This window comes from Apus apus, chromosome 4, assembly GCF_020740795.1.
Source record: "Apus apus isolate bApuApu2 chromosome 4, bApuApu2.pri.cur, whole genome shotgun sequence".
NCBI classification, from domain to species: domain Eukaryota; kingdom Metazoa; phylum Chordata; class Aves; order Apodiformes; family Apodidae; genus Apus; species Apus apus.
In genome coordinates this window covers 92,594,136-92,618,664 of record NC_067285.1, presented here as the reverse complement: position 1 = coordinate 92,618,664, position 24,529 = coordinate 92,594,136, and the positions used below count along the sequence as shown (strand labels likewise).

The window sequence follows — 24,529 nt, the reverse complement described above, 5'->3', positions numbered from 1 at the left end:
GGAACAGATCAAATACAGCACTCAAATTTAAAAGTTGTCTACTTCTCTGAAACAGTCTTGGATATTGGCATGTAGCCCCTTAACACAGATTACTACTCAACATTTTGAACTTTTAAAGAAGATTTGGTATGTACAGGAATTCTAACTCCCAGAAAGTGCACTGTGAGAATATTCAACTGATGGAGCCAAATTCTGTTGTTCAAATTAGAGAACTAACAGTTACAGTTAGAAGCATTTTCCCTTATCACAGATCAAAATGCTGTGTGAACAAAACTGCCACATAAATTTCTTAATAATATTATTTCTCCATAATCTCTGCACATTGCCAGCAAAACATATGGAGCAACTCTAGCTATTTGCACCCTTCATTATCCCTGCGACACACTGTTCTTTAAAAAAATTTTTACAGATATAACCCATTTTAAGTGAGTATGGTATTTGACCATGGCTTGAAAGACAGAGAAAGTTTTTCCTCATTCCTCAGTCTTCCTGTATTTTGATATAAATGTACAGACACACTGCATACTTGTTTTACTATTTCGATTTCAGTTAAATTATTCTAGATGATAAATATGCATATTATAAATGCACTATCCATGTATGCAACAAATGCAGAAATAATGGAAATTTTGGATTCTCTTTGTTATTAGAAGGAGTTTTACTTATACAGTATTTTCAAACTTTCTGTATTATATATTTATCTTGTTAGCACACAATAAAATTATTGCTTCGAATAATGGGATAAAATATGACATTCAATATAGACTTCTCGGCCTAGAACATTAATCTGTTGCATTCAGATTAAGTACCACTATTTTTCCCAAGCAGAACAGTGCGTCCATTACCACTGCTTCTTCACAGCTGGGAAGTTCTTCCCAGAAGCATCAGTATCTCTATGTGGATACCAGAAACCCATCTCAATCTCGTATGACAAAATTGAGATATATGTCCTGGTTTGAGCCAGGATGAAGCCAATTTTCCTTTTACTGATTTTTTTTTTTTCCTTCAGTAAGCTTTCTTTTAACTAGCACCAGAACATTCCAACTAAGACTGGTAAGAACGAAATGTTTTTCTAACTGCTAGGTCTTCAAGGTCGCACCTTCACTCTGCCAGCTCAGACACTACAGGGAGATCTATGACCCCCCCGTAGGAGGCTGAGTTAGACAGACAGCAAAATTGGCCAAAGATATTCCATTCAATATATCTACGTAAGCTCAGAGGAAGGTCAGAGATCACAGAAGACAACTTCCTTCCTGCTTCTTCTTCCCTTCTCTTTCATCCATGGCCGGTGTCTGGGGAGGACTCTGTCCATCCACCACCATCGACCCTTAGGCTCGAACTCTCCTGACCCTCATCACTCTGTGCTTTCTCCAGCAGCTCCAGGATTTTTCGGGACTGTTCACAGCTCAGGAGATGCTGTGGGAGTTGCTGGGGGTGGGGGGAGATAAGAGGCTTTTGCACATATCTGAACATACATGTATATAGTTGTGTATATATTTTCTTTTATCATTACTGTTTAATTAAAGCTGTGTAGCTTCGTTTTCAATCCAGCCAAGTCTCTCTCTTCTCTCTCTCCTTCCCTAGCTGGGTGGGAGTGGAAGGAGATCGAGAGCATTGTTGTCCAACCTGAGTGAAACAGTGACAATGTATCACGAGTGCATGTAAAATACTGACACAGCACAGTCTCTGCTAAAGGCTGTAACTAAACTCTCTTGTTCTTCATTGAGATTAATAATATTACAAATTAAAATTATCAGAGTTAGTTCCATCTGAGCTTTTCCACTACATGCACAGAGCAGGTATTTTAAAAAGGTACATTTACAGGTACAAGTCCTATTTACTTTTAATCATTGCTCAAAAAACCCAAACACAAATAAAAATCCTCTATTGATTTGCTGAACAGCCAAAGAGGTGACATGAGTTTAGGTCTCAATGTTTTTTCATATTAAATTGTCCTAGCTGTTCCTTGTTTGACAAAACAATGAAAAGGACATGGATTATAAGAGCTTTTATTTTTTATTTACCCATCTCTAGAGAGTTCATCATTACGGGACTATTTAGAAATACAGCATTGTAGTTAGAAGTTCTACACCAAATTTAAACTCCACTTACTTCTGTACTCCCTCTGATTTTACAAGTGTTCTTCTCCTGTTGAATAGGAATTAGAGGTAAGCCTCCGATCTTTGGACTTTTAGTTACAGACTGTTTTCTTGCTTTTCCAGCAGGTGGCCATATATCTGCATGCTGAGGAACAAAATAATCCTTACTTTTGGTGTGCAATGTCATAAATACACCACATTCTTTTGTATGTAAGATTCTCTTGCATAAAGCTATCTATTGCACAACAACATGCCCTCCTCTTGTGGGAGAAGGGGGAAAAATACTATGATGCTTGAAATTACGTTAATATTTTGTAACTGCTGCACAATACTGAGTGAACAGAACCAAAATGTCCCTATGTAATTATAATGTATCAGACATCTTCCCTCCATATTATATAATATGGAAGAAGATAATACAATTATAGAAAATATCATGAAAATGTCATGAAACAAGACACACACATTGACATTTGAACAATTTCAAAATTCCACATTAGCATGCTTTCAGGAGTCCCAATGAAAGTTTCTGAAATGAAATAACTTCAATTTGCAAACAGGTGTTTAAAAATTTATATCAATAATTTAGAAGAAAAACAATTGCTTAACCTACAACAATAACATGCGTTATCAAAAAGGAAATGCCTTGACATTCTGAATGATCCAAAACCACAATCTACAAGTAAATCAGGCTTCTATAACAGTCTTTGCTTTAGCTCTACTCAAACAGGCCAGTTTTGGGGAGAACTCCAAAGTGTGCTGCTTCATTCTGAGCGAAAAAAAAAATACTGGGAAGAGAAGGGAAGAAAAAAAAATCATTAATTACTTAAGGATATATGCAAAAATGTGTATTGCAAATAAATTGTTAAAAAATGTAAGAGGTCTGTAATAAACTTTGATTAGCAGATCATATAGAAATTTCACATGTAGAAATCTGAGCACGTGAATCAAAGTCATATGAGCTCCACAGAAGCAAAGTTTCTGAAGCTTGGAGATGAGTACATGAAACTCAACTAGCCCAAGTGAAAAAGGAAACTGGCAAGCCAGAACTGCAAAGGAACCCTGATGAAAGCTAAGAATACTTCATGTAAATAGTGGCACAATACTAATCCAAGGCATTAAGCATAACAAACAGGAAAAAAGGAAGTCTGTCTGAATATAAGAAAAAAATGCCTTTTATTGTGAGAGTGGTTGAACACTGGAAGAAACTGCCCTGAGATGTTGTGGAGTCTCGAGTTACTCAAACCTGACTGGACACCGCCCTGAGCAACCTGTTCTAGCTGACCCTGCTTTGAACAAGTGGTGTAGACTAGATGATCCCCAGAGGTGCCTTCCAACCCAAACAGTTTTGTGACACTGTCCAAATCTGTAATGCATCTCTTTTCACAGGTGTGTGGATCTTCAGTGTCCTTTATTTTTTAACATGGTATCCAGTCTTCCAAATCCATGAAGTAAGAAGTCTCTTCAAAATTCCAGTTTTGGTGCTGTGATCATACTCGCAGATAGTCTTCAAGTAAGAACAGCATTACTATTATTAAGCCAATAGAATCAGTAATTGTTGACTTAGAACAGCAGTCCAGAAATCAGAACCCCCAGTTCAAAATTTGGAACAAGTATTTTATACATGTACATCTTTATGGAGTAAAAAAATCTCGTATGTGTTGCTGTGAGGGTGATGTATAAGTCTGTTATAAGAGTTCTCCCCAGTTAACATTAAGAACAATTTCTTCGTATGAAACACTGGGAAGATATTATCTGAAAGAACAAGTCTTGACAACCAGAATCAGTTTATTGCAGACAAAGATACAAGAAAGAGACGTAATTCAAAAAGTGACTGAGAAACTTAAGCCATCCTCTGAAGGAAACTGCCTCCCTTAATTCTCAGCAAGCTTAATGAAACTATCCCTGTCAGTTAAGCAGCCTGATTTCCCTTTTGTGTCTCTAATATTTCTTAAAATAAAACTCTGAGAAAATACATCAGAAATACCAGCAACATATTAGGCCACATAATAAATGTATTTATTCATAGTTTTGCCCTATCTGCTAAACTGCACCTCATGGTAATATAATGTGCCTCTTTCTGGTTGATCAAAAGGCAATGGAACTTGAAGAATATTATTATGTCCATCTTTATATCAATTAATTACTTCCAACTGTATGATACGTATGCTATTAAGTGAATTTGTACAAAACTACCTTAGAATTAAAAACTCAAGTTTCAGCCATACTTCTCAGGATGATTTTGCATAGAACTGAAATGAACAATGGTCTTCCTTCAAATTCTCTTAGTATTTACCAGCCTGAAGTTCAAGATTAATAACCTCTGGGCTAACTTGACTTTCTGTATCAAAAGTATTCTTCTTACTATATTACCGTGGTACCTACCACTTTGTTATTTATATTCTCTGCACTATTTATACTACAGGAATAGGTATTATCAGAAAATGGGGAAAAAAAGATAACAGTAGTACTACTATCTTACTGATATGAATTATCAATTAAGTCTTACACTGCAGCACTGCGGGGCACAGCATCATAGATTTATTTCCCTCCTTATTGCACTGGATCATTAGATGTCAGTCTCAAAACTTAAAAACCTACTTTATAGTATTTTTCCATTTGTACTCTAAACTATTCCACTGACAAATAAAATGTGCTGCCTGCTGATTTCCTAACATAAAGGTGTTCAAATACTGTGATAACAGATTAGGAAAAATACAAGCTATCTTCCGTAAAGAATTTGAAAAGTCTAACTAGAAATAACCTCATTTGACATTTACAGTTTTCTGGTTTAGAAATGGGATAATGCGATAATAATTGTCTGCTGCTGCATGCTACAAATCATTTGGAGATCTTATCACAAGCCTTAGCAACATGAGCCATTGCATTCTCAAGGAGATTTTCACTGAGAATTATATTTAAAGCAACAGACTGCAATAAGAACAATACATCAAATCTACATTGTTAGCATTTGATTTCTCATGCAATTGAAAGACTGATTTTACTAATTTATAGAATGCTGATTAAAAAACCCAAACCCCACCAAAAAAACTCAACCCGAAACAAAACCAAAAACCACTTCCTGTGTAGCTCATTAGTACTGATAATTTACTGTGCTGTTCATTCATTGGAATAAAGTTTAAAAAAACTATCAGTAGCATTAATTCATAAAAAACTGCACTTGAAATTATTTTTCTTGTTATTTTTTTGTTAGAAAAAATATCCTGCACATCGAGCAGTGTCTCTCTGCTTTTTATCTGTACTGTCAGAGGAACTTTCTACATAGCACGCTACCTGAGCAGAATCCTAATAGGCTGCCCTTCTTGTGATTTTATGTCAAAAGGACTTCAACAGTTACCAAGCTTGTAAGAGTTATTCCTAAGTAGCCTTTATCAATAACCTCTGAGCCTATTTGTTGTGACACCACTCTTGTTATGCCCATGAGATGTATGCCAGGACTGGTGTCTGTTTCCATAGAAACTACAATAGTTACTTTAGTAAAGAGAGCTGAACAAGACAAAAAAAAATTTGGAAGACTTACTTATCAGGCATGTATTTTAATCCTAGCACTACTGTCTCTGAAGATCAGATTTTGTTTCAGAAAGCCTCTAAGTTTGTATTGCAATAGTGTTGTGTCTTGTCCGCTTTTATTTAATACTTAAAGCTCACAGGTAATCCTAAATCTAGTGATATTTATTCACAGTGATATTCCCCAAATTTTGTTCAATGTCATGGGAAAGGCAAGAAAAATCTAACATAAATGCAACAAAAATTTAAAACTCTGAACTATCTTCCAGTCTCCTGCCAGGTTGAACTCTTCCCATCTTTCTTAGTCCTACTTTCTCCTATGTAAACATTAAAGTCCATTTGCAAGGATGTGTTATATGGCACTCAAACATACACACAATCAAATAATGGTCTTCATAGACTAAGACCATATTTTTTTTTCAGTTTTATTACATGGAGCGTTCCAGAAACTTTAATGGCACAGCAAGTCTATCTGTTCTAGTCCCTGCTATGCAAAAAAGGTGCTGACAGGCTGGAGAGAGTCCAAAAAGGGGCCACAAAGCTGATCAAAGGACTGGGAAGGCTGCCATATGAGGAAAAGCTGACAGAACTGGGTTTGTTCAGCCTGGAGAAAAGAAGACTTAGGGGAGACCTTATTGTCATGTTCGAGCACTTAAGGGTGGCTACCAGGAAGACAGAAACTGCCTTTTTACAAGGATTCACATTGTCCTGGTTTAAGGCAGGATGAGGCCAACTTTCTTTTTACTGATTTTTTTTTTCCTTCAGTGAATTCTCTTTTAAACAGCACACTTGCTGAAAGTAGCAGCAAGTTTTCCAGCAAGGTCCAAATGTTTATAGTTACTGCTAAGAGATCAAGGATGCTTTGACCCACTTGTTGAATCCACTGTTTCGGACACTAGAAGAGCAGAGGAGTCCAATCTACAATCCTCCCATAGGGAGGAGCAGACTAGACAGATGGCAAAATTGGTGAAACAAATTATTCCATCTATATATTTATGTGGCACTCGGTATAAATTCAGGGTCATGGAAGTCAGGACCCTTCTTCTCTTCTTTTTTCTTCTGTCGATGGTCGGCATATGGAGAGGACTCTGTCTATCCATCTCCTGACTGATACCCAGGCCCATGCACCCCTGACACTCGTAACTCTGCCCTCAGCTCCTGACTCTCTGGTGATCTCTCCAGCAGCAGTTTGGGACTCTTCAGAACTGCTCACAGCTAAGGGGAGTGCTGTGGGAGTTGCTGGGGGTGGGGGGAGGGAATAAGGTTTTGCACATTCCTGTACATACTTGTATATATTTGTACATATTTTCTTTTATCATTAGTATGTAATTAAAGCTGTCTAGTCTGGTTTTCAATCTGGAAAGTCTCTCTCCTTATTCTCTTTCTCCTTTCCCTACCAGGGTGGGAAAGGGAGGAGATTGAAAGCATTGTGGTCATTGGTATAATTGCCGATCCTGAGTTAAACTGTGACACACATGGAAAAGATGAAGGGTAATGGGTGCAAGTTACTTCTGGGGAGATCCCAATTGGACACCAGAAGAAAATTTTTCGCTAAGAGAATAGCTGGATATGGGAATAAGAATAGCTGAATATGGGAATAATCTCCTCAGAGAAGTGGTGGATTCCCCAACACTGGACACTTGAGACTCAGCTTGACATGGTGATAAACTTTCAACTAAAGTGATTTCAACTAAACCATGTTCTTACCTAGAAAGGTTAGCCTAGAGGCTTCTTGAGGTCCCTTCCAGCCTGGCATTCTATGATTCTACAACATATCCATAACACATATATATGATTGTTCAATGGGATTTTCATAACAGCAGTAAAAATTACATTCCTACAATTAGTACCTGTGCAGAAAAAATGCTGATCATCCAGTCCATCTGCGCATCTTGTCCATCACAACATATATACCTAGAATGTAACATATAATTAACAAGAAAAACAACAAAACCTCCTGTTGCAGTTAAATACATTAAATAAGAGGATTCTAAACAACTTCAAGCAGTGCTTACATTCATTTATGTGTGCTGCCTATATTTATTATTAACACTCCACTAAAAAGATTGGGAAATAGGAATACTTCAAATTATCATTTTACCCTTTTTCTCAAGACAATGCATGTGCTACATTTTAAAGCACATAGATACTTAAAAAACCTATTATTCTAAATTTATGAAAATAGTTTGCTTTCTGGCAACAGAAGGGAATAAGACACTGTCCCCAGTACCGGCTTGCGACAGACACCTAACCCCAAAAGATTACCAAACCATATTATTATGACTGTTTAGTTATTGAAGAAAAACATAGCAAAAAGACAACATGGAAGCAAAATAACACCCACTAGTTTTCAAACTTTCTTATCTTTAAACTGAACATTTCAACAAATATTAAACATTAAAGTTAAATCAATCAGATGTTTTGCGTTTACCTACCAGTGGTGCTTTTCAGAAAATACGGCAAGTCCCCAGCTGAAACAAAAAAAAAGTTCAAAAATTACTTTCGGAAACTCACGACATAGACACACTCCTCAAACTGCAGAAATCTATTGCCTTTATACAATGTTATTAAGTGGAGAAAAAAAATAATTACAAAGCTTAAATGTGTACTGAAGATCTAGAATGAAATTGTGGGTTTGATGATGGACTTTGCTCACTTGTTCACAGTTGATTCAAAGGTAATGAACATTCTGTTCTGGACAAAGTGTTAATGCCAAGCCCTGCAGATGACAGCTAACTAGTTGCCTCATTTTGCCTGTGCCTGAACTTTCTGAAACTGCTGAAGTAAAACTGCTAAAATGGTGCCCACCAAAGAGTCCACCACTGTGTGGAAGTCACAGAGGGAAGAGAAGGATGCTTGCACTATAAACAGAAAGAATTACACAAGCCTACAGACAGGTACTCCCGGAGATCCAGAAGTGACTTTGCAATTTGCTTTTAAAAGTAGACTGAAAATAAACCTCATGGAAATAACCTATCTGCAAAGACTCATTTATGTAATATTTTTATTCCTGTTTTGGACTAATCACCTAGTCATTCTGCTCTTAACACAAAAAAATGCAAACCAAACCAATCAAACAAACAAAACCAAAACTAAACCAAAACAACAACAACAAAAACAAGTCAAAAAACCCCAAACTAAATAAAAAACAAGACTCCCACCAACTTTTTCTTTAACAGAACTAAGCTTTGAAATTTAGAAACCTTTTTGGGGCATTTTGATGTGCCCACTGTAAAGAAAAAGTTCAAGTAGATCTTTTTAAAGGCTACAGTCAACTTAGAATCCCTTTGGGATAGGATCCTATAGACATTGTCTCAGCATTGTGGAAACATCTGAGAAAAACAGGTGTAATTTTTCAATGCTCTCTTCCAGAAATATAGTCACTGATGTTTGTAAAGGGCATTGTAGTCTTCAGCTAGAAGAAGAAACATTAAAATAACAAGGATTCTGAAAAAGTAAAATCCCCTATTGAACAACAGGGACTATTAATAAAAGGCCATGACTAGCCGGTTTTCTCTTCTCTCTTTTTTCTTGGTGTGAAGAAGTTGTGTCCACCAATCAAGTGCAGGACACATACGACAAAACTAAGTGAGCTAGCAGCAAACATATCCACAAGAGACAATACACATGTGATTAAGAAAAGCCAATCAATAAAGTAATTTCCTAGCACAGAAGAGTTAACATGTAACACAAAAAACCAGAGACAAAACCAAAATAAATAATATTACAGGGGGTAATTTAATTTAGCATACTTCAATTGACTCCTCGACATTTCCTTGTTCCACAATGCTTTATGTTCCCCTTTCTTGATGATACTATGAGTACCTTGCTACACAGTGTTTAACTTATCTTCTTTTCTATTCTTACTTTGTTGGTGGCTTCATTTTCTTTTTCACTCCAATATAAAGCTTCAGGGAATTGACAGGCAACACTTTTTCAGCTTTGCTAGCCTGCAAATAAAATAAGATTTTAATTATTGTATCAGCAACGTGCAAAAGAGAAAATGCCACATGACTGTCTTTGCAGTTAGGCTTGTTTCATGGACAGCACCCTGTTCTCCAACTGATCATTACATTTTTTCCTTATTTCTTTCCCATATACAAAATGTGCCAATCACTATTACAGGAAGTAGACTAATTAAGAACTTGAGGTACACCTGAAGCCATAGAACTGTAATGCAATTGCAGTAATGAAGATGTGGTGGTACGATTCACAAAACTGGACTGCTGGAATATATGGACACCAGCTCTTCCTCAAGGAAGATAAAGAGTGGGGTTACTCTCTGCTAAAGGAGCTTTTCTATGGGATTGACAATATCATGGTGAGTACTTGCTTCAGATCACCCAAATCAGGATGAAAAAAAGTGGATGAAGTCTTCAAACAACCCAGAGAAGTCTCTGGGTAACAGATCCTGATTCTTATGGAGCAGGGAATGGAAAAGGCAGGGCTTTGCTCTTCCTGGTATCTTCTGGAAGGGCAAGACAGTGAGACACAAGCAATCCAGCTGATTTCTGGATGGTGCCAGGGATAACTTCTTGACACCAGTACTGGATGGACCAACAAGGGCTGACGCAGAGCTGGGTCTGCTATTCAAAGACAAGGAAGAACTGGTCCGGATGTGATAATCAATAGTAGCATTGACCACGGTTTCCATCTAATAGCTGGGCTCAAGATCCTGAGGGTAAAAAAAAAGTATTATGATTTAGAAGAGGACAGACCCCAAAGATTAGAAGAGCAATGTTTGGCTTATTCAAGGAACTGATAGGTGGGTGTCCATGGGAGGAGGTAACTCTGAAGAGTCAAGAAACTCAGGAAAGCTGCCAGATCTTTAAAGAGAGCATTCTCCAAGAACAAGAATGGTTCATCACAATTCACAGGAAAACAAGCACATTTATCATGAGACAAGCCCAGGTAAATAAGTAGCTCATGGTGGAGCTCCAACGCAGACCAAAGATACTATGCGGGAGGTGGAAGGAGGGACAGACCATGAAGGAAGAAATTTAGAAATACTGCTCAAAACATATAGATATGATGTTAGTAAAGGCAAAGCTCATTTGGAAGTGAGACCTGCTATGACATTAAGGGCAACATAAAGAGCTTCTACACTGGTACCTTAGTGTAAAGGCTGAACAAAGAAAATGTAGATCCAGTGCTCAACAGGGACAGTGAATTAGCAACAGCAGACACAGGCAACTAGCATTAAGGTATATTCAATATTTTTCCTGAACCAATCTTCACACCATCAAAGTCTCCTCAGCCTCTACACTTACACACAGGGTTCAAGGAGAAGAACAACAACTGCAACAGAGGGGCATTGAATTGAGTCAGGAAAGGCATGACTTAAAATTCTCTCCACTGCATCAGATAGGCTGCATCCAAGGGTTCCAAGTGTGCTGGCTGACAACCTTGAAAGGCTGCTCTGTGTCATCGTGGATATGTCAGACATCAGGAGCTGCTGCTGGTAAAAGAAAATATTGCATCCACACTCAAAAAAAGGTTGAAAAGATGACTTCAAGAAGTAGTTGCCTGCCAGCCTCATTTCAGTCCCTGGGGAAATCCTGGAATGAGTTTTCATGCAGCACATTTCTGAGCATGTGGAAGAGAAGGTACTACTGGTAGCATGCAGCATGACCAAAGTGATTAGTTTCTACAATAAAATTACTAAGTTTGAGGTTGAGGGGGGAGTAGTGCATGTAATTTTTCTCAGCTTTATCCAGGCTTTTCACACTGCCTCACACAATACCCAAGCTGGGATGTTATGCTCTGGATGGGTAGATATTTGTATCAGTAAAAAGCTAGCTTCATGATCAGACTGAGTGTGACAGGTAATCAGACATACTCTAACTGCAGCCTGATGACAAGGGGAGTGCTGCAGGGGTCTATTCTGGGACCTGTCCTTTTTAACACCTTCAGCAATACCCTGCAACAATCAATGATCAAGTCTGCACAATGACCCAGAGGACCTGTTAATGTGCTTGGGGTCAGGACTGACTGCCAGAGGGACCAATGCAGGACCAAGAAATCAGCCAGCAGGAACCTTACAAAATTCAACAAGAATAAATACCAAGTCCTGCACCACAGAAAGAAAAAATACCTGCAATGACACAGACTGGGAGCAGGTCTGCTAAGGACCCAAAGATGCTGGTAGAGGGCAAGCTGGGCATAAGCCAGCAATGTGTCCTGGAATCAAATGTGGTTTCATAGGCAACATTAGCAGAAGCACAGCTGGTAGGTTGAGGAGAGTGATTTTCCCCCTCTCCTCAGCCCTTCTGAGACTGCATCTGCAGTCCTGCATCCAGTTTTGAGCACCCCACTAGAAAAAAAAACCTAAAAAAATCAATAATCTGGAGTGAGTTCAGCAGAGGCCCACTGAATTGGCTGGGGACTGGAGCACTTGCCCTGGGAGGAGAGAGGCTGACCTAACTGCAGCCCTAAAATACCTACACGGAAGTTATCAAGACGGTCAACTGAGGCTCTTCATATCGTGAAAAGATGCCTAGACATAAGGAGAAACTTTTTCTCCTGAGAACAGTCAGGTACCACAACAGGCTCTCCAGAGAGACTCTGCAATCTCCATCCTCTTGGGGTTTCAAGACTTCATTGCATCAAACCCTGAGACACCTGTTCTGACCTCAGTTGCTAGCTCTGCTGTGAACAGGAAGTAGGAACTAGAGATCTCCTGAGGTTCCTTTTTCCCTTGTTCCTTCTTGAACAAACTACCTTCAGCCATCCTACAACAGACATAAACCCACACTAGGCATGAGAATTGAACATGCTTGGAGGATGAAATGCTGAAAGGAAAAACCAAAATTTTTATGTATACTATTCTGCTATAAAACACAACTAAAATCTAACACAACACACTACCTCTAGGTCAAGTGTTTTAGCTTTATATTTAGAAAAAACCCCTACAAATTTAACAAGTCTTGTAACTCTGGTACATAAAGCTACTCCATAGTGTCTGCTGTCCTGGATTCTCAATTTCTCCGTCTACAGCTTTGAATTAACACTCCAGTGTCAGGAAAGAGAGATCGAATCTTGAGATGACAAGCATTTAAGAAAATTAAAAAAGCACACAACAGTTTTATGGTTGGTATTCTTGTGTAACTTCCCGCTCAAAGCACAGGTACTTCCAGGATGAAAAAAACAAGCCTACAAAACATAGTATTTCGTTAAACAAGAGTTTTGTTGTTTTTTTTTCCCCACAAAAATGCACCTTAAGGAAGCTATTTGTCTGCATGTGAGCTTATCTCTTAAGAACAGTACATCAAAGTGGTACACAATTTCAGTCAATTAGCACAATACTGTAATTTAACATACAGTAACATGGAAACTTTTCACTTGTTTGATATTGCTCTTCAACAAGAGAAACACTTAACAGAATATATCTCCATTTGCATATACAAACTTAGTTTACTGTTAATGAGAATTCATACATTAATTAGTACATGCAGTATTATTAAATACAACTTTCCATCTGCAATGTCAAGCTTTTCTACGATTGATTTCTAAATATGACTAAAATTAAAGCAAGATTATTAGTGGTAGTTGAATATGTCTCAAAAGAAAATGAACAAAATTATATAGACTATTTTCTCAGAATGGTATTTAATTTGTTGTTGGTTTTTTTTTTTTTTTTTTAAAAAACACATTTAAAAGTAGAACTGCTCAAAACTCCACCTGAGTTAGGCAAATCAATGTTTTAGAAATCAGAATGGCTTACAAAAGGAGATTATAAAGTAGTACAACAATTCTACCGTAAACTCTTTCCAAGATACTAATTAAGTTTTTATGGACATATTCATTTATTCCCACATATGTGCCAATTTGAGATTTAACACTGAATTATAAGATACTATTTTTTACATTCTGGGGCCATTCTAATTAAATCACATCCACAGTATCACAAAAAGACACAGTAGTTCTTTTGTCTTAGCTTACTTAAGCAACGGATCTGTCTTTAAAAGAAGTACTTTATGAAGGTCAGCAATTATATATCTATATTAGCTGGATGGGCAAAACAAGCATTCAGAAAAAAAAAGTACTTTAAACTGGAAGAGATTTTTTTAAACTGAAAATTATCAAAACTAAAATTAAAATATAGTTCATAATGCACATTACTTGGTTTTGTACTTCAATGCAAGCTGCATACACTCAAACTCTTTAAAAAAAACACCTCCTGAAATATTTAAAATTGAACCCACCGTGCTATTAAGTATGCTTAAATTTGTTTCTGTGAGATTCTGAGGTATATCTAATTCTCAATACTAGTTTCTGGAGGACTGAAAGTACATTTGAACACTGTTGCTGGGAAGAACGGGAAGATTTTCCTAGTGAATTAAGAATTATTGCTTCCTGTAATACCCTCTATCTATGATACTTGTAGGTGTAAGAACTCTGTTGCTTGTAATTTCTAAAGGCTTTGTGTGAGATACCAAGAAACGACAGCATGCAGCTTGCTTACATTCCATATTACTTCTGCTTCTGCTCTCTACAGAAGGTTTTATGAAAACCTAACCACAGCACAAACTTCAAGCATTCCCAAACTGAATTAATTTTTATTTTTTAAAGCTTATAGAAATGCATAATTACAGTAGCTAAATGAGTAACTGACACAAACTCCTTTTACTAAAGCATCTGTGAAATAGCAAGATAAAATTCTCCTACTTCAACCCCCCACTGTAGAAGTTGTCATTTAATATCAGAAATGTTGATCTGTTTGCCTTTCTTTTCTTTTTCATAATAAACCGATAGCTTGGGGGGGGGGGGGGGGGGGGGGTGTGTTTAAGAGTTTGGTGAAGCTTGTCTGTTGTACCTTCGTATCCTTATAGAGAAGCAAGCTTCCTTCCCGTAACACAAAATAACGCTCTTGAAATTTGTTTCCAGACAGTAGTTTGGATGGTTCTTCCTTGTACTTCAGACTGCCTGCTTTCACACTGGCTTTTTCATTTCTCTCTATTGAGAAATTAAAAAAGCATTTTGTTAGAAGATCTTGCAACAGTGGAAGCTGCTAGTTTTCAGATGCCCCTAGTATTACTTTTTATCAGAAGAATACAATTACAATTCTATTGATTAGTTATTATGGTTGCTATATATAAATAATAAAAATTAATTCTATGCAACATACAACTACACAATTATTTTAAATATATATCTAAATATTTTAAATATATAACATATATCTAAATATATTAAATATTAATAAAATATTATTAAATATTGACACAACAATAATTTTAAGTTATTCAGTGGGAAAAAAGCATTCTCTTTTTCACTTCTAAGGTAACACGGATACTTTTAATTTCAGTGCTTCAGAGAGGCAAACATTTTCCATAGACATTTGATTTTGTGATGAGTGTCTACATTTTTGCTTTGAGTCAAAATATACAAGGAAACAGACATATAACTGGTAAAAATAAGAATAAAGAAAATCAGTCCTACACCGGAAACCACAAGTCTGCAGTCAATTTTATAACACATAGAACTTTGTTTTGAAAATGCTTCTATTAAAAGAAAAAAAATAATCAGAACCACTACAGGTTTTATATGTTAGAGCCTAGATTTTTCAGTACTAGTATATATAAACTACTGTGCTACCACTTGCAGATGTTTTTTGTTTTCCTATTCTCCCCAATATATGTTGTTTTTTTAAAAAAGTAGTTTATCAGCTTTCCCCAGCAAGTCCACTTTCAAAAAGTAAAATCTTCCGACCATTAATTATATTAAGTACCATGCTGATATGATACATGCATATAAACTCAATCCAAACCAACACTGTAACAAAATAAGGAACAATACAAGAAGAATCCTACTTGCATCTTATGAATTCTTTATAAAAGAGAACAGAATTCAGCAGAATTCTGAAATGTTCTTTTCTCCTTGTGGTAACCAGCACTGAAAGCAAACTGCCAGCAAGAAGAGAGAGCAGCTAAGCAGGAGATAAACTTCTCCATTCAACACCATTTCACATTGAAGAGGGAGCCATACTAACTGGACTAATAATTCCTTTATCTCAAAACACAAGCCTACTGCTTATGCCATATTTTGCCTTCAACCATCTATTTTCTTTAGCTAAATACAGATATTTCCCGTAAGTCATTCACTTATTTAGGAAATGCTGAACTAACTTGTCCCAGAATTATACCACTAGTTTTTATACTGTATTTGTTTAAAGATAGTAAGTAAAACTGTGTTATAACAGGAGTACGTGTATGGAGAATAGCATCTGTACCCAGCTACTCAAGTGGCATTTTTCAGTACAATTTCACTTTGGATTTGAGTATCTGATATCAAAATTCTATTATTAAGAAGCAGCACAATACAGTCTTAAAAAATATTAATGTTTTAGATAAATAAACTAAAAAACCCTCCAAAATTACATTTTCATTCGGTCAGGAAAGACACTAATACAGAAAAAAATTATTTTCATTGTTTGCATACTTTTTTTTTATTTCTTGAGAACAGTATCACACAGCCACAGCTAACTACACAAATAGCCACAGTTTGGAAGAGACACTTGTTATAACATATTCTAATCAAAATTATGTATTTTTTTCATCTTCATACATTCTGCTAAATGAGCAGTCAGTATCTTCAAGTACTGAACAACATGCACAAAGCAAGTATGAAAGGCGACAAGGGAGAATTAGGACTTTGCATGAGGCATCACTAATGACGATTAAATGCAGGATCTAATACAAATATATTGAATGGTACTGTTTGCAGCTACCTGTATTTCAGTATTTATGGGGTTTTGTCCTTCTTTTAAATAACAAATGACTATTTAGGAAGAGCCCTAACATTTTAATAGCGAAAAATGTATTAATGCATTAAGGCCATGTTTGCCAATGCATAAAAAGTACGAGTGATATTCAGTTTCAAATGTCCAAATATACAAACACACTTTAAAATGCATACAAAAAACCCCAGGTTATTCTTCAAAAATCCTCTAAATTGATGATATTCTGTATCTTTTTGAAGCCAGTGTTTCATAAAGTACATCTAAAATAACTGGGATGTGTCCTAATCGGAATGATTTTTCAGATACAAACTTTAAGAAACATGCAGAACTTTCTAGACTTATGCAATGACAAGAAACTAGATGCCCTCAATTCATTTAGGATTGATCCATATATGGTTTAGAAGTTTGCGTTTCAAATAATATCTCTGAATAATAGCATCTGTTCTCAGAAATCAATACTTCCCACTCAAAAAATAACTCTTTAGTGGTAAAATTTCAAGGACCTATATACACACACTTTATAGTAAGCCTATTCTCTCGTATTCTCCTAACAAATAAAACTTTAATGTGGGAAATTCTGAGGTAAGTAGAAGAAAAAGCGTCTTGAAATACAACTAAGTTGTACTGTGTATCTCTTATACCAAAATAAAATGCAAACCTTGTCCTTCTGAATAGCAGTTGAAAAGCTATGGGATCCAAGCATGAAAAGCTATGGAATAAATTGTCAAGAGAGAATAGCTAAAGGTCTGGAGGAAATCTTACAATGAATGTACTGAAATGCATCAATACAAATAAACTAACTTTTTTTCCTGTAAAAGGAAAGTTGATTTCTAGACAAAAGAAAATAAGTATCTAGACCTCAATACAACGTTTAAAAGTGCAAACATGAGAAACTAGTTCAAAATTGAAATAACGAGAATAATAATTATGAAAAAGGAGAATGTACTATGTATAAGGAACATGGGAGAAGTTGTGTTGATAGGGAAAACAATGGTAAGTTGCCAAGATGAAACAGAGTTGTTCCTTTAGGCTCACTATTGAACCAATGTTATTTCAAACACCTTTAGAGTCTCTAGGAGAAAAAGGAGAAAAGTGCTGATGACAAAAAGTTCTAAGTTAACACTAACAGAACAAAAGGTCAGGTATATCATAATCTAGTCTGCAGGATTCTAACAAAAGAGAGAAATAAGAGAACTTCATGCAATTCAACTAGAATCATAATATGAACACAGACCTATTAATTTTACCGCAAAATAGGAGGACATCCATTCACCCAGTACTCCATTTGTATGGGCTGAATCCACTGTTAAAAAGCATATTTCAAATAGTTTGGGTATCTGGCCTCAGTCCTACCACTCAGTGAGGAGGAATTCTCCACAGAGCCGAAAAGATTCCCTGGACATGTTCAAGGCCAGGTTGGATGGGGCTCTAAGCAACCTTGGTCTAATGGGAGGTGACCCTGCCCATGCAGGGGGGTTGGATCTAGGTGATCTTTAAGGTCCCTTCCAACCCTAGCAACTCTATGAAATTATTATTATTATCATTATTAAACACACTCATATATAAATTACATGCTTTAGTATTGAAAATGTAATAATCACAGTTAGAAGATGAATGTATATATAGTCCGCAGAAAGTATGTTGTTGTATATATGTGATGCACTGTGCAGAACTGCACTACAGTTAAAGGAGCAGCCTCAAGCCTTGAACTGTATATACAATTTCTGTAAAACACTTATATTCAAATAAGAGAACTTATAGTTTGTAGAAACAAAAGCGTACATAACTTCTTTGTTTTAAATGGAAGTCAGTACAATCCTCAATAAACCAGTAACTTTTATCAAGTTGCAGTAATTCAGATCTTCTTGGACACTTTGCCCCAAAGAAACAGCTATAAAGGAACTGCAGTCTTTATGATCCCACAAGAAAAATCCAAGTTTTACACATGATACATACCAGCATAGAGTTTTATCATGTCTGCTGTTAGAAATCTCTTTATTATCAGATATGCAGTGCCAGGCTCTGGTAGTGAACTCCAGTGAAGAACTTGTTCTAGTACATTCTCAGTATAATGCAGAGGACGTTCTGAAAAATGTCACACAAAAAGCAAATGTTGAAACAAAATAACCACAAAAAAGATTAGAGGTCCAAAGAAGTTACACATGCTTACACACAGTACTGTCTCACTCACTTTGAACTATAGAAGAAAAATACTGCTTTCAAAATCCAAAATTTAAAAAAATATTTTCAAAAGACAATTAAGTACTTCACTGACTTTCTGCAGTAACACATTTGCTGGCAGGGTCTGCAGAGGTAAAAAATACCTAATTAAACAAGAACTAGTCAAATGATCAGTGACTCTTGTGTATTTAGTTATGAATATTTCTTATCTAAAGACACTAAAACACTGCTATCACAGGGCATGCCTAAATATGATCAAACAGAACTGAGACCTGCAGTTAGACTGGGTCTCATCGGCCTAGGCTCAATACAAAACTGAATCATCATGGCTACCATTTCTCTGCAATCAAAACCTAAGGAATTTGGAGCAGCTACAGTGGAAAAAAAAAAATAAAAACACTGGCATAGATGATGTTGTCTGTTAATGATCAAAGCAGATTGAGACAGACTCTTGGTTTCATTACATTCCTTTCAATAGAAGGGAAAAGATTGTTGTCTTACTAGGTCTTCTCCGTATTGCCACGGTCAGGGCATTTCCGGTCATGCACATTTTATATTCCAACCTCATACAAAAGGTACAACAAGATTAAAACACCAATAGATGAAGACATGACTAGACTATATGTGTGCACTTCCAAATCTTCAGTTGCTCAAACATACATTTGATAGATAGGTACCTTCCATCCTAAAATAGAAACTCTGAGACCTTTTCACAAGATTGAGAAACTGCAGTGATAAGGAAGTCCAGCCAGTACTCCACAAAAAGCCCAGTTCAGATACCAAATGAAGGCAGGGAAAATCTTGCAAATAGACCCTAAATCTGCATTACCAGATCCAGCAGAAATCCGAGTGTGACAACAAAGCAGACTAATCAAAATACCATTCTGTAAGCAGCAGCTCAAATCCTACTTTGTAAGACCATTTCTTCTGGCCCTTTTGTTTTAAATGGTCAACGTTTTTAAAATTCATTTTGACTTTTGAGAAATGTGGACTCTGATGTGATAAAACAACTTGTTGCTTTTTGTACAAAAGAGAAAAATCCATTTTTAGGAAAAGACTTTTCAAATCAAAGGCAGGGAACATTGGCAAATCACATCTTCCTAGGACACCAGCACTCTCAGACCTACTGTTTTATTTATAGTTACATTTAAGACCATCTGTCATCATGGATTATACGGTACATAAATCATCACGCTGAAATGCATTAGCTATTTTACAGGCAACACACCTCATTTACAAACTATCCATCAAGCACAAATTACCAAAAAAAAATATACACCCTATTTTGTAAAAGCATATGGTACTAAATGTTCTGCATTAAGTTAGATAAAATTATAAATTATTTCAACTTTTCTATATGCAAATAATTTGATTTTCCATATTACAGTTTTAGTATTTTGCACAGCAAGCCGTCAGCACATAAGTTCAATTACCCTTTTACTTAGGTCATCACATGCTGGTAAATATCCAAAACCAGACATTTTCACTTTAAACAACATTAACTATCAGAAAAAAAAGTACTTTTTAGAAAATATACGATTCTCATTTTCTTGACTTCTCAGGGTTTTTTTTTCAGGGCAGTATATATCAAAACGTAAAATAACTTGCAAAACTTCAGGATTGACTGTAACAAATTCAATACCAGCATGCACTGGAAAGCCACAGACCATGGCAGGAACACCTGCAGAAAATGCATTTCTGTCAGAAAGACACTGTGAACATTAACATGTGTTTGAAACAAATAAACAAAGTTTGTTTCTGTCATTACATGTCAGAATCTCAACTTACTTGTCAGTACCTTAGATTAGGTAATGTTTGATGGTGTTTGTTAAATCATGCTAGTAAGATCAACTTGCAGCAGCAAAGACTCAAACATTACTTATTCATTTCACCTGTTCTGGTGCACAGATTCTTCCAGGAAGGAGTCTATGAAGCAGAAATTTCATCAACACAGTCTCCAATTACTGAAGCCAGGTGCTGAATTAGGTCTTCTTTAGTTTGATTTTTGCTTGTTTGTTTCAGTTTTAGAACAGTGATATACCATTTCTACTTTGCATTGTAAATTCTTGTTTCAATAGGATACACTCTAATCCCTTGCCAATATTTATCTACCTATACAGGGCCTGTAGTGTCTCACTTTAAGCTTAACTTTGCTGAATTTAGCTGTTAGTTTAGGCAACATTTCTAGTCCACACTAAAATACAAGCTGTTGTGCCCAAATACTTCAAGAAGCTGCTGTGTTTTATGTTGTCTTGGCCTTACCTTGTCTAGTTTTCATTTGCCTGTAAGTGTTATGTATTAAGTTTAAGAAAATAAAATCCCGTCTTCAAATTTTTCCATTACTCATTCAAAAGAAACAGGATTTCTAGAGTACTTGTAGGAGTTATTAGGACTCTTCTAAAGATTATAGCTGCTAGCACTCTTTGTCAGTTGACACCATATCTATGAATCTGGAAATGAACTCTTATGTTTCAACTCTACACAGCACCACCACAAGACTGCAAGAAGCAAAGAGGGATCAGGATTATTTAAGTCAAATGGGACAACACACTTCCATTCTCATTATTGAGACTGCCAAGGTCAAGACTAAGTATATCAGGAACACTAGTAAATCTGAAGAGATCTTGTAAGCACATCAGAAAATAAAGTACAGCAAACAATTCACACAAGCTTGAAAAATTTTAGTTTTCTAAATTTTTAATAATTTTATTGTTGTTTTGTTTTTTTCCCCTACAATACAATAATTTAATTTTTAAAAATCTCTATTACTTTGTTATTAAGCATATCTAATAAATAAGTGCAAGCCCCAACATGTATATAAAGCACTCCTATGTTAAAATCTCTTTATAATCCATGACTCCTGTCACTATTATGACGGTGTGATACTTGCTCCTGTTTGCAGCAGAACCATATTTAAAACAAACGTTTCAAGATTCTGCTAGATACACCATAATGCCACTTCCAATAATCACAGGATTACTCAACTTTATGCCTCCTTTTTCATCTACATACATAAAATAATGTACTAAATAATAAAAAAAAGATCAATTCCTCAAAGTATCACTTGTATTTTCTCATTTTGTTTTCTGAAAAACATTATTCTTTATAAAATTGACTGTTGGCATTCTACGGAAAGTATGTTTCTTCTTTGAGACTTCTTGGTAAGACCTACTTTTCTATAGTTGATGGCTAATGAGCTGCAAGGCTGAATAATATGAAGAACATGTTTTCAGCTCACAATTTGTAAGCATTTTGAAACAATTCATCGCATTATTTCTGGTGAAGGCTAGAAATAAATCATTCAGATGTCTCAGTAACCAAATGTAAAACAACAGCAGGAAGGCTTTGTTTTGCTTCTATAAGCTTTTCAAGAATTCCTTAACTGAGCTTTTGAGTCGGTTATGTATTGAAAAATAAAAATGCTAAAATTTGAACATGCAAAATTTAAGCTTACTAACCTAGTTCTCCATTTTCAAGCACTTCAAAAGTAGCCCACATATCATCTTTGTTGGGAATAATGTTTTTGATTCCTAAAACATCATTAGTTAATTCTTCTGCTTCTGTCAATGGTGACACCTGTAACACAAATTCAGTCAGTTTACAACATATTACAACTACTGTTTTATGATTTATTTTTTTTAAATCTTCCTCCCTGCAACTGACTGAAAAAGAAAAAAGTAAAAAGGAAGCAGATATACTGAGATGGAAATCCATACATTATTTTTCAGACTCCAGAATGCATTCCTTATTTTGCTCCATGAAACTGAAGTTATAATTTTTAGCTGACTGATTACTTGATAACTTGAAATTCCTTTTCTCTACCCTTGGAAAAATAGGAAAAAAAAGCACCTTGATATGTTTTCTTGGGTATTGGAAAGTAAATATTACAGAAGTACCATTTTTTAATATTAGCAATGCATATTCCCACTTTTATTACTATTTAAAGAAGCATGTCTTATTTGTATGCATGTGCTTATGTGTGTATCTATGTATATCATATATGTACAAAAACAAGTGTTTTGAGAGTCACGCTGAACAGAAAAAAATTGGAGAGGTGTAACATTAAAAAAAATTGCATTGCACTCCCTTTTCAACAATATCTGTCTTTTGTGTTACAAAAATGATTTTTTTTTTTCTTCAGCTTCCAAAAGCACTACTACATGGAGAAGAATGTGTTTAAAATACACCATCAGATACAAGACTGAAAAATCTCAACTATACTAACTAAGGAGCTTTGGTTTCTTAGCACTCAAAGCAGATAGCCACTGGCAAAAAGAAAAATTAGAAAATAACTTAAAGGGCCTTGAATTATTGAACGAAACCAACATTTAGTGTACTTTTTAACATTATTGTGTGTTACAACTATACCATTGTACACTGCAGTAAAACTAAAGGAGGGTATCTCCCCTTTAAAGTGATATCAGTCTTCAGGCTGTAGGCAATGCAGCTAGTAGGAAAAATACTGTTCAGAAGAATAGTGATCGATATATATTCATACTTTTCTTCTGTGTACACACTAACCCTGATTATAATACTGCAGTCTGGCTCCTTTCTTTCCACATAAACTTCGATAAGCAAATCTCCAGCCTGGGAAACCTAAAACAAAACAATTAAAAAATATAATTAGATTGTCTTAAAAATAGTTTAAATATCCTTTTAAATAAAGTAAAACTATTATCTAGCAGATGTACTAGAACCTGCTACATTAAAAATTTTTATTCCACCAAATTTTCTACAAAAATAGTCCAAATGCTGACTTTAGTGAGAAATCCACTACATTCTCTTATATTTGACCAGTGTAAGGAAAAAAAACCATATTCACAGATTTGGGGAAAAATCCATACCTGACTAAATCTAACACCATCCTACCAAACAAAATGATCACATTACAAATACACGATCAAAACCAGAAAAACCAGGGGAAACATGAGATAAGTTGAAATTTTAAATTAACATTTAAGTCTGCAAAGTTTAAGACATGAGTATATATTAGTATCTTAAACTGTCAGAACCGTAACTCTGATTTAGAGGTTAATCAGGCTAACTTCAGAGCCAAAACAGATGAACAGAATTTATAACCATGTAAAAGGACAGGACAGAAGCCCCAAACTAAAAGGAGTTTAATTACAAAGAATGGAATATTTCATTTAAATAGCTACATGTGCACATCCAGGTAATAAAAATGCATTACTACATAGACTACCTTTATGATTATTAATCACAGTAAAAACTTAGATATTTAAAAAAAAGAAATAAATAGTCTTGACATCAACTTCTGTTAAACATAGCTCTTCAAATTTGTTGGATATCTAAAATTTATGTACAATACTAACATGTGGAATATTTAGATGATAAAGCATATGTATGATAGAATATACTAAAAACAAACAAACAATTTAAGAATATCTAATAATATGAAACTTTAAAAGAAACTAGAAAAATTAGTAAATGAAATATTTTATGATCAAGGAGAAAAATCTGATTCATTAGAAGGAATTTAGTATTTTGTCTTATTAGGTTTGCTCCTCTATGGCAATAAAAATTCTTGTAGTGGGTGAAAAATTACTTACTATTCTACATTAAAAATGCCCCATGTTTTCCCTCCTCTGATTTCTTTGCAGCATAGTCATAAGCATCACCAAAAAACTCTAATTCTTCCCAGTATCAAAAATATTTTCTAAAATGAAATACATGGTCATGGTGACAAGCATAGGAAAAAAAAATATGGCAGAGAACTGGTCTTTTTAGTAATTTATTAATAAGCCAACATAAAGAATTAATAATTAACATTAAGACTAAAAATTTGCATCTGAATTTTGAGAACAGTACTGATAGTGATGCTATTTATTTATTACTACAAACAGAGGAAGAGTTTAAGAAAAGTAAAAACCCTATATTTAGACTAAGATACTGAGAAAATTATAGAAACAGGCAGGCCTTCGGATACATTTTGACTAATTTACAGAAGCTAACACTACAC

General features: G+C 35.4%; 1 protein-coding gene across 1 annotated transcript in view; it reads right to left on the bottom strand.

Moving 5' to 3' along the window:
• ARAP2 (ArfGAP with RhoGAP domain, ankyrin repeat and PH domain 2) overlaps positions 1 to 24,529 on the bottom strand; it is a 135,688-nt gene that overhangs the window by 5,860 nt on the left and 105,299 nt on the right. The window contains exons 25-32 of the mRNA XM_051618653.1: positions 23,071 to 23,145; positions 22,008 to 22,125; positions 18,325 to 18,453; positions 14,443 to 14,582; positions 9,495 to 9,577; positions 8,063 to 8,098; positions 7,478 to 7,541; positions 2,113 to 2,244 (exon numbers count right to left, since the gene is read on the bottom strand). Coding sequence (XP_051474613.1) covers positions 2,113 to 2,244; positions 7,478 to 7,541; positions 8,063 to 8,098; positions 9,495 to 9,577; positions 14,443 to 14,582; positions 18,325 to 18,453; positions 22,008 to 22,125; positions 23,071 to 23,145 — 777 coding nt within the window. The remainder of the gene's footprint in view (positions 1 to 2,112; positions 2,245 to 7,477; positions 7,542 to 8,062; positions 8,099 to 9,494; positions 9,578 to 14,442; positions 14,583 to 18,324; positions 18,454 to 22,007; positions 22,126 to 23,070; positions 23,146 to 24,529) is intronic.